The sequence below is a fragment of the Astatotilapia calliptera genome, chromosome 1 (genome assembly GCF_964374335.1).
Source record: "Astatotilapia calliptera chromosome 1, fAstCal68.1, whole genome shotgun sequence".
Classification (NCBI taxonomy): Eukaryota; Metazoa; Chordata; class Actinopteri; order Cichliformes; family Cichlidae; genus Astatotilapia; species Astatotilapia calliptera.
This window is the reverse complement of record NC_137422.1, coordinates 5,209,393-5,220,765: the sequence shown is the minus strand read 5'-3', so window position 1 is coordinate 5,220,765 and position 11,373 is coordinate 5,209,393. Positions and strand designations below refer to the sequence as shown.

Genomic DNA, 11,373 nt, shown 5'->3' with positions numbered 1-11,373 from the left:
GTTTGGCCTTCTTTACCCACACAGGTTCTCAGAAGTCAGGCTCTGTGGCTGCTCCCGGCCAACCCATTTATGTGGATCTGACTTACATTCCCAACCACTGCAGTGCCAAGAATGTGGACCAAGAGTTTTTCAAACGCATTCGTTCTGCATACTATGTGGTGAGTGGCAACGATGCAGCGAGCGGCGAACCGAGCCGAGGAGTCCTTGATGCACTGTTGGACGGCAAAGCTCAGTGGGGATCAAACCTACAGGTATTATTTACGTGTGTTTTAACCCATCGATTTAAGTCATCACTGATGACCCTAACCCTGACTCTAACCTAGGGTTAGTTTTTAATACATTGTTCTCTATTAAGTTCTGGCAATTAGGGAACAAAGAATATAATCTTTCTAATTGACACACAGAAGAAACTATTCTTTTTTTCCTGACCTCCAACATGTAGAGCTAGGTTAAGGTTAATACTGGGGTTATCGACTTGATAAAAAAATATAAACACAATAATTTTCACTTTTAAATCTCAAAGGTTTGTGGTGGCATTTATTGACCACCTCAATCTCTTACTCGACCTACGTACTGAGGTGTGCAGCTGGTGATGCTTTTGTTTTCCACTAAGCCCAAATTTCCTTAAGTTGGACATCAGCCAGTGTTCTTTTGTGCCAGAAACCTGTTTGATGTCTACAGACATTTAACAATCTCTGATTGCTGTCAGAGCCAAAGAGGTGACAACAACAATCTGCGCTAGGCCGAAAACTAGATAGCCAGCATATTCTCCGTGATCCTGCTGTTCAGCGGTTGCATTCACTTCCTGTCGGGTAACATGAACAATCAGACATCAGAGTCATTTACCTCTTTGTCCTTCCAAACCAAAACGCTCAACTCCGGTGGCTTTGGCCATGTTTTATATGCGGTCTGTTAGGACAGCTGAATACTACTACAGCTGCTAGCTTCATAAATAGGTTAAAACAATTACATTTGCCAGCTTAAGTGACATCACTGAGCTATAAGAGTGTAAACATACGTCATGAATTTGTACAATTGTGGTCAAAACTTGGCATGAACGTCATGGTAATTACAAGCTTTTATTGATTTGTTTGCACTGTTGTCTTTCCAGGTTTGAAGAATGGTGCAGCAGTACATCTTTAATAATCTCTAATACATTTAAAGAAGAATAATTGGGTTAGCTGAGGGTAAAAAGTACATATACACTCACACTAATATTTGGTTACTTCTCAGCAAGTTGCTTCCTGACTCAGTGGTTTTGGTAGACACCAGCAAGCTCAGGGCATAATCCTGACTGAATATTCGATCAGTTGTCCTGGCAGAATTGGTAGAGCTTATTTAGGCTACGTTGACACTAATCCGGATAAATTGGAAAACTGCAGTTTCGTCTAAAAACTCTCCGCGTCCACACTATCGTTTTCAATCGTGTTCATCCACACTGAAAACGCTACGTTGCTGTGCTGCGTATGCGTGAAAAGTACGATGATTGACCTGTGTCTTTTCCGTCTGACGTTTGTTTATTTTCCGGCTCTTTGAGACGTCGCGGCAAAATGTCGAGGAAAAGTGCCGAGTTTTATCTGGAACATGTACAAACTGATATTAATCTTTAATAGGGCTTGAGAGCAAACAAAACAAATGCTGTACGATGCCGTCCGCCATCACAGTGTGGACGGAACGCCAAAACCGGAGAGAAAAAGATGCGTTTTCAAACCAAAATGTATTAGTGTGGACGTGGCCTTAAACAAGTTAGTTTGTTGGCACAGACCCAATCCTCTAACGATGGTACCCAGGCCTGTGCCATGAGGACCGTTCAAACATCCACCCAACTCCTGTTTGTTAAAGTCATTGCAGATGCGTGCTGCACAATCACTCCACACTTGAAAAAGAACAGTTCAAAGAAGCCCCAAATTACCAAGACATTATTAATGTCTACGATAAGTGTTTACAAACTTTTGACCGCAACTTCACATTATAGCAAGTACTGCTAAAACTAGACCGCACTCACCGCATCAAAGCAAAAACACAATCCTTCAAAGTGTAACAAGTTTAAAAATCTTCTAGGTACTCTCAGTTCTGGTGACTACACCTCCGCACTTTCCTTTGTGTTTCCCTCTCAGGTGACGCTCATCCCCACCCACGACACTGAGGTGACCCGTGAATGGTACCAGCAGACGCACGAGAGGCAGCAGGAGCTCAACATCATGGTTCTGGCCTCCAGCAGCACCGTTGTCATGCAGGATGAGTCTTTCCCAGCTTGCAAGATCGAGTTTTAAGATCCAGCGTTTGTCTCCTCTCTCCTCTCCTACTGGCCTCCCCAGTGTACATCGGTTTTTATTTACTCTTCTCTATAGCCCGATATGCAAACATGTATCTGCCCCAGTTATTTGTATTTGAGTCCATTTGTGTGAAACAGATCTGGGTAACTGTCTCTGTTTTCTAGATTTTTATTTATTTCTAGGGTTGTTGTGGCTATCACCATTTGTATAACAGAGTCGTTTTTTTTAATTGTTCACTGCAATCTTAATACTTTGTCGTGTGAAGGGAAGAGTTTTATTTTCTGTCCCTTAACCAGATTTTTTCCTTATTTTATATAACGCAGTGATTTTTGCCCCTTTGTATTGTCAAAACAATACTTAGAATAGGTTCTAATTGAAGCACAATTAAAGCCAACAACAAGCAAGTCAAACAAATCACGTTTGTGGTATCGGAGAAGATCTACGATATTTTCAGCTGCTCCGTTATTCACGGGCGGGTCGCCACAGACGCTAGCTCCACATTTGTTCATTTGGCATTTTCATTTCCGTTTGATTCCCTTCCTTACTGTTAGGCAGTGTGTAAATCACCACACAACAGAGTTTGTGATGAATTTCCTCTGTGTTTCCATTTCCGTCTCTTCGGGGCTCCCGCTGACGTAGAGAAACAGAAACCCAGAGGTCCACTCGGGCTTTTCAGTATATTTGCTGTAGCTATAGGGACGCTCATACTCAAAGATAATCTGTCTTGTAGTGACTTGTGCTCTTTCTAAAGTCCTTTCAAAGTGAAAACCACTTGTTCCAGTTTCTCAGTGACTGTTTTTCCTACAGTGAATTTGAGAAATCAGTTGTCTGCGTTTGTTTCTGTAGTCTTTGGTGTATTTCCAGTCAACATATCGTCACAGAGGTCACATAGAGAGCTGTAGGTGGAGGTCATGATGTAGTTTAAAAAGAATCATCTGATCTTTGGTATTTACATATTTATATCTTTACATACAGAAAATAGCACTCATTAGAGTAGAGTAACCTCATACCTGTTGCTGTGTCGATACAAAGGTTGTGTTAAAGAATGTATTCCATTACAACGATAGGAACATGTGGTTGTAAGGAGAGATTGCGCGTTCGCCTGGTTGACGGTCGCCCACATGTGCCTTTCTGTCCTGCTGTGCTGGAAGGGAAGAGAAAGTGATGGTAGAAATGTTAGGCACGCCTGTGTGCGATACATCGCTGGCTCCTCTGATGTTTTCTTGTCAGCGCACAAAAGGTCAGAGTTGTACATAGTGAGGGTAAAATGGCACCTTTCAAAGCACCCAATCAGTATTTCAGCTGCCACTCAAAGAAACACAAAGGAGTGTGCTAGACTTCAACTGGACTTGTTTTATTAATTCGCCATCATAAATTGTGCAATTTCTTTATTTTTTGTTGAATTTAGCCACAATCAACTTGTTGCATTTGATTTTGTATTAAATTTTTTCCGGCCATAGCTTGGTGGTCATTTTTGGATAGCACTTCATTACCTTAATATTAGACGTAGATGTGATTTGGTCGAGTATTATCGATGATGATTTCTATATTTTGATACTTTTTGGGGCAATTTAATAGATTTTAACCAGGAACTAAACCAACAATCAAACAGATGTAAGGACCAACAGGCTTCACCAGGGTTGCTACTTTATGATCCGCAACGAAAACGCAGATTTTCCCCTCTCTGTCTCCTCGGCTCAGCTAGTGACGCGTGTTCGACAGACGCTGGCGTCATTGGCTCATATTTACTTTGAATGTGAAGATGCAGATTACCTTTACGTTCTCCGTGGAGGACTTCGATATCCGGGTTGCCTTGGTTTTTGCTGCGCATCGTACCGTACACCCGAGTCACACTCGCCAGATCGGCCTCACCGTAGCCTGAAATACATCACATCAGCTGTGTGCAGGCTAAAGTCAGCGGTTTCTTTCTTTGAATGACAGGACACAGTCTGACTGCCATTCTGTCAACAAACAACTTACAGAAGTGACAAAGATATGGAGTCGAGGGTTATATATAATTTTATGTATAATTACATTTAGCCTACAGTTGACTAGGGTAAACTTTCCTGTTAACTCTTTGCGCTGCCGGGTCATTCAGTGACGCTGACATTCCTGCGGTAAAGGAATATTATAATCACGCACTACTCACATATAAGCAAACCACTCAGACTGCCAGACACGAGGGACTCAGTTCGCTCACGTCACTACATTTTTATCTATAGTGGACTTCCTGTTACTCACATTTCTCTCAGTCAAAGCTTAACACACACACAGCTAACTGCTCTATTTTCATGTGCAAAAAAACAAAAGTTAAAAAAGTCAGTATCTGTGGCATTCATACTTATCTGCAGTGGAACGACTCATAAATCATAAAGACTGTTGGTTTCCAGTGAGCCCTGCTTGTGCGTGCATGTGTACCTTCCTTCTGAGTTCTCCTGTATCGTAATAGCTGAAAACAAACCTGACTTAACATAGAGATGCTATTTTAAATTATGCTAGTTAAGAAGCTAAGCTGCCTGGTACTGAGGAGGCACTGTGCTGTAAGGAAAGCCTCGTGATTGTTTCCTCCCTCCTTTTCTGCTTCATGGTTTTACTTCCATCTCTTGTTTTAAGTGCAATATTCTCTTTATCTCTCTTTAAACGCGTAAACAGGTCAAATAGAAAAGTGATTTATTGTTGAAAGGGAAAAGTGTGGTGAAGATCAATAAAAATTATCATTTACCGAAAGAAAATGTGTCGGCTTGTCATTTTGTGTCTGCTGGGTGTTTTTTCTTCATACACTCACATGTGTTCGTACACCACTCTGCATCTAATCATGAGTAATTATTGATCACTGGCTCTCTTCCACAGTGGGTCTTTAGCCCCGCCCCTCCCTGAGCCTGGATCTGCTGCAAGTTTCTTCCTGTTAAAAGAGAGTTTATCCTTCCCACTGTCACCAAAGGTCTTGCTCATAAGTGGTGATATGATTGTTGGGGTTTTCTTTATCATTTGGAGCTATATAATTAAAACTGAATTGAAGACTTTTAGAAAACTTGACCTCTCACCTTGAGGTCACAGATTTGAACTCGTTCAAGAGTTTCAGGAGTTACATGGATGGGGTGAAACTCCAACCTCACTTCATTCTTCAGCCTCTTACTGCAGAGGGGTAAAAATTCTATTAAGTATATTTTGGATTCTCTGAACTTCGGCAGTGTTGGTATTTAAAGGTTGAACGAGCCTGATGTTGAAACAAAAAAACTACAATGTTGATAGAAACGTTACCATGGTTTATCCTCTGGGGATCATGACAGTCCAGCTTGTTTATGGGGAGATGTTTTTCAATAATTGGGAGTCGTCCTCTATGAAGACATTAATGTATTGACAATTAGTTATCTTGGCACAATAAGAAAAGGTCAGAGGATCAGTAGAGTTCATCACCAGAGAACAAAGCTTTCAGACTGCCCTGTCAAAACCTTTTATTTCGGTCTGAATCATGCTTGCGGACCAGCTCTGGCTGCCCTCTCAGTAAAAATGGGTGGAAACCACCAGATAACACCACTAATGTCAGACACAGCTTCTGAAACAACCACATCGTAATCAAACCATTAAAACCTTGGTTCATCCAGTGATGCCCCACATGATACACCCCACGTGCTGTTAAAGGGTTTCTAACTCTCAGGTGCAAAGCAGTGAGAACCGCGAGCCATGGAAACTGGTTACTGTAAAAGCTAAAAGAAATCCTAATATATTCTAATTAAATAGAGTCAGTTTGTTTAAGGCTTTACACTTTTATATGCCTTTATAAGTGATGAATGGTTAAGTTTATGAACCACTCATAGACTACTTTTCCTTCCTCGTGGCCTTAGTGTGGATTTAGCTATGTTGATTCATCTTGACACTCTGCGGTCCAGACACTGGAACAATCTGGGCTTCGTTCTGCTTGATGAACCCTTTAAAAAAAAAAAAAAAAAAGTTTAAGAGCCACAAAGTATGCTGGATTGGAGTGCCGAGGCCCTCCACTGGTGATAGGAGCCATTTATCAACCAAAACAAAGCAAACAGATACGGCAGTGATTCCCAGACACCGTGGAGTCTGAAGATGGTACCATCCTAGGGGAAGGAGCAGCCGGAAGCTGGAAGACAATCCTCGCTGTGAGAAGCTGATGAATGGATGCAGCAATGACATCACTCGCTGGGTCACAGGATCAGGCTGGAGAATAGAGGGAACAATAGATGTGGATGTTTCCCTTTGCTTTGGAGCTGGAAAGAACCATGTACTCCTCTGAAGCAGATTTGTGCCTAGCTGGTTACTCTAAGCCTGTTAACTGTAAACCGTCATATCTGACCTGTCAAAGGTCAGTGAATCCACAGACAGCATGATGTTCCCATTTGTTTTGGAAACTTCAGGATTTTGTCCAAATCTTTTTTTTGGAGGCAGAAGTTACCTTACAAATGAAAGTGTGGAGTTAGCATGCTAGTTAGCAAAGCTGCATTACTAAACTGCACAGGTGCAGCAGACACATATAGGCTAATACCAAGTAACAGACAAATTATACTCACACAAAAGTCTGTAGCACACAGCAGGTCATAGTATTAGTCAGATAATCCAAAACCCGAAAAAGGTCCAGTTTAACGACTTGAAGTAGTGGATGAAGTCCAGCAGACTCCAACGGGGACACCAGTAATTATCATTAAAGCCTGAACTGCTCCTGTACTGGGCTGTAAGACTTTAACTACCATTGTAACATAGACTGACGTTTGGAGCCAACCTCGAGCAGCACAGAGTAAACTACAGTTTTAAATAAATCACTAATGTTTCAGGCCTTGCATGGTGATGAATGTCAGAAGATAAGTTGACGTATATAAAAAAGCTGATACAGAAGCACTCCTTCAAGTTTACACTGGGTGATTTTCCTTTTTAATGCTTTGGTTTGACTGAACGGGGTGCCGAGCTAATAACTTCATCCAAATATAGTCACTTAGCTCTGGTCCTGGCTCTGCTAGAGGATAGATAGACACAACAGTTACAGGCAGGCAGGCGGATACATGAGGAACTATATTCTAGGTCCTAGAATATAGGACTTCAGGAAAATCTAATGTTCAAAAAATATCGGGTCCTTTCCAGGACGGAGGTGCAACAACTTGCCAAAGACCGATGGGCTGAACCAATGAGAGCAGAAAACATCTTTCTACAGTCAGTGAAGGTTCTCAGTCATCCAGGTCATCGTAGTCTAAGGAGCTTGGACTTCTTTAAGTTGCTTGAAGCTTTTTCTCGGATGAGAGGTGAAACATCTTCAAGCAACTTAAAGAAGTTCATACGCTTTTCTATCCAAACTCATTGGGCTGAAAATACTCTCAACAGAAATCCAAAGGAAAAATCTAAAGACAATGGCAGCAACGCAACAATGACTTTAAATACACCTCACTTCATGGACTTTCTAACACATCACCTGAACATCGCAACCCTGGACATTAACAGAACTTGGTGACTGAGAGGTCTTTGTATTCCTGAAAAGAGAAGAAGTTTTTGAAAACATTTAAGAGAGAATCGTGCTACTCTTTACCTGAGTGTGTTCATCAAACACCTGGAAATGGTGCAGATGAAATTTTTCCATTCATAAAATATCCCCATCGCCTACGTTCCTCTGCACTTCTGTTCTCCGGCTCATCACTCACAGCGCTGACCTCCACGGTGACAACATACACTGTGAGAACGGTAACTCCAGGTGTCAGGACACATCTACCTTTGACACATTTACTTAGCGAACACTTCAGAGCTCATTTATTCTCAGGAAGAGACTCAGAGTCCTGGAGAGCGCTGGAGCCTCTGAACCTTCCCCCACTTTTTTTTTTTTTTTTAATTTACAACGTGCTCCATGCATAGAGAAAAAAATAATAAAGAAAACAACATTGTGTTTAGAGTGGAACAACCTGCAAGTCCTGACATCAACTTGAACACCTTGAATAACGGCTTGGCAGTAGATTGAAAGCATCTTCTTAGGTATCCAGTTTACAGTCGCTGGGGGGCCGAAGCCACCCCGGTTGTCTCAAGTCAATTTAAATTAACAGGCATTTACTAACACTAACACTATTACACCTTTTTACCACAACCAGCATCGGTCTTTTTTTTTTGATTGATTGATCATACTTCATTCATCCCGAGGGAAATTGGGTTAAGGCTGCCAGCCGTGCCAGCGCCATCTTTGATGGTGCAGCAGCTCCTCTGTTGGATTGGAGCATTCGGCCTTCGTTCCCCATTTGCATGAATGATCCACACAACCACATTCTGTTCTGCAATACGCCGACAGCTTCATGTTGCTTCAATTATTGTTCTGGGAACGCATCAGTGACCATGGAGAATAAACTTCTGGGGGCACTCGCCCCACTGCCAAGCTGGGACAGCTCGTTCCTGAGTGGTCGTTAGTTTGGAGATTTAATTCTCTTTTGCTCCCAACAGTTTGGCTACATGCAACTTCAGCTTCAATGTGACTGTGTGGAGTGAAATGGAAGCTGCAGAAAGCAAAGATGACGTCCTTATATCTGAGGGATAGAACCTGCACTCTATAAGTAAGTCAGAAGGACATAAATGAACCCATCGTGCACAAAGAACATGAGCTCAAGAAGACAGCAGGGCCACACTGGTGTCACGTTTTTTATTCTGCACACACAGACAGGTCAGAGTTTCCCAAACTCACAGTCATGGATTTCACAGTACTCACAGTACTTTGTGATGTAACATGAAACCGGACTGATTGAACACGCAATTGCACATCAGCATCCTCGACTACCTGAATCAAGCGTGTGCGCCTGCCTCCACGCACACGGCTGCTACATAACTGGTCGCCACATTAAAAAGCACACAGAATGTAAAATGCCCCTCCCGTTTGTTCAGTGATGACATAAAAGATTAGCTTTCGGATCCTTCCTGCATCACGTCGTGACTTTACAAAAACACAAATATACACAGTAGCTGTGGTACAATTCCATATCCGATGTGTGGGTATTAAAAATACAGACTTTTGTTTTTAGATGCCGTTTCAAAATAAATATTTCCTCTATCATTTCCTACTGATTATATTAACTTTGTAATGAGGCTTGAGGACTTTGGCAGTAAGCAGTGCACACACGGTTTGACCCGGAGACTGAACACTTCCACTCAGCTTCAGCCTCTTTAAAAAATCAAACATGCAGTGCCACGGACGCCCGGCACCGGAGGGACGCTGCAGATTGACGAAAAGCAGAAGATTTGCTGATTGTATTTTTCAGAGTCTGCGTTTGATCTTTTAGTTCCTGTACTGAGGAACAAACAGAAAGCTCGCTGATCGCTAACGATCATTAGCCACACCAACATGCCCTGAAAGCTGGTACTGTGAGAGTAGATATACATCCAGCACACGTAACACAATTTAAAGCTCCGTTAATCAGTAACTTTATGGTCACAATAAATCAAGAAAAAAAAGAAAATCATCTTGGACAATTTTCTGCAGCTTTTCAGCCTCATTTAGCTCAAGCTTTTAGCCTAATAGCACATTTAAGACCCCGTGTCTACAATCATTCAAACAAAGGCATTTATAACAGCGAACAAGTGACAGTAACAAAAAGCTTTTCTATTTAGCTTGACCTTCTCCAAGCTGTCCCATCTTCACCTGTGGATGGACTGAACCAGAGGGCCGAGCAGGCGATGAACAGCATGTACGGCACTGTCATCTGATTCTCCAACACAGAGCTGCCCGAGATCACTCATCAGAGTCACAAGAGAGAAAAGGGAAGGCCTGGATAGTTGTAGCTCAGTTCAATACTACGCTGTTCATATTAATGATGAATGCTGGAACCACAGCAGTTGCCCCAGTGTTGCTCTACGGCTCGCCCATGTTAGTGCGTCCAGCCTCCAGGGGCGTCTCTTGATGTGGGAGGCTTTCTGGACTGTCCATCCACAACTCCATGGACTCATGGGTGTCAAAGAATTCGTCAGGCCCCTCTGGGGACTGGGGTGTCTGGGAGCTGGAGCCTGCCTCGCTGCTGCTCTCTCTGAGCTCCAGCAGCACAGGCAGGGAGCCCGGGAGGCAGTAACCCTCCATCCGACCCAGAGAGAGTTCAGCTAAAGCCGAGCATGGAGGTCTGAGGCTGGGATCCGAGGGATCGGCAGCTAACGAAGGCCCCTCTTCCACCTCCAGCGGTGGCGCAGGGTTGTCGGGCTTCTGGTCGGTGACTGCACACGGCTCCGGATCATCTTCTGGTGAGTTATTTGGAGTCAAAGGGACTTCGGCGAGGTTTGGAACAGCAGAGTCGGTTGATTCGTGGGCTGGTGACGCAACCGCAGGTGCCAGCTGAGCAGAAAGGTTTTGAGATGAGTGGGTTTCCTCGCTGCTCTGAGGAGTGAGGGAGATCTTATCGCTGAAGCTGAACCTCGGGGAGGTGTCAGCCGTGGTGGGAGAGGAGGGCCCAGCGCTGGATACGGTACTGGATGGACCGCTGCTGTCTGCAGGGACAGAAAAGAAGGTCTGATCTGCAGAGGAAGCCTGTGCACACTGGTTCTAGGGATCACTCCTCATCAGCCTGGGTGACTGCTGTGGTTTGTATTTAGCAGTTTTCAGATTACAGTTGCTAAGCCTATGCTAACATCTCTGTCTCTCCTCCACAGCATGTCTTTATCCTATCTTCCTTCTCTCACCCCAACCAATCACAGCAGATGGCCCCGCCCCTCCCTGAGCCTGGTTCTGCCGGAGGTTTCTTCCTGTTAAAAGGGAGTTTTTCCTTCCCACTGTCGCCAAACTGCTTGCTCATAGGGGGTCATATGATTGTTGGGTTTTTCTCTGTATGTATTATTGTAGGCTCGACCTTACAGTATAAAGCACCTTGAGGCGACTGTTGTTGTGAGTTGGTGTTGTGTAAATAAAATTAAACAGCAAAAGGGTAAAATTACGCTAATGGCTAAGTTAGCCAGTAGCCAAAACAACTGCAGGTAAACCACAATTGTCATAACAATCGTTTAATATATGTTTTTTTAATAAAGCCATGAAAGTGGTAAAAAAAACAAAGAAACAGTTAAATATTATGAAGACCAAGAAAATTAGACGCAACATGAACACTTAGGTTCATCGTGTAAAAGGGGCAGACTT

At 43.2% G+C, this 11,373-nt stretch overlaps 2 protein-coding genes across 11 annotated transcripts in view; one reads left to right on the top strand and one right to left on the bottom strand.

Annotated features, from left to right (window-relative positions):
- The window catches only part of map1aa (microtubule-associated protein 1Aa), a 56,226-nt gene extending 53,716 nt beyond the window's left edge, over window positions 1-2,510 (top strand). For all 3 annotated transcript variants that reach the window (XM_026148122.2, XM_026148195.2, XM_080301706.1), the window contains 2 exons: window positions 25-251; window positions 2,118-2,510. In XM_026148122.2, the coding sequence (XP_026003907.2) occupies window positions 25-251; window positions 2,118-2,273 (383 nt within the window). In that variant the 3' untranslated portion in view covers window positions 2,274-2,510. The remainder of the gene's footprint in view (window positions 1-24; window positions 252-2,117) is intronic.
- A 6,383-nt stretch (window positions 2,511-8,893) lies between these two features.
- The window catches only part of ppip5k1a (diphosphoinositol pentakisphosphate kinase 1a), a 30,120-nt gene continuing 27,640 nt past the window's right edge, over window positions 8,894-11,373 (bottom strand). For all 8 annotated transcript variants that reach the window (XM_026148003.2, XM_080301816.1, XM_080301760.1 and 5 more), the window contains one exon: window positions 8,894-10,733. In XM_026148003.2, the coding sequence (XP_026003788.2) occupies window positions 10,111-10,733 (623 nt within the window). In that variant the 3' untranslated portion in view covers window positions 8,894-10,110. The remainder of the gene's footprint in view (window positions 10,734-11,373) is intronic.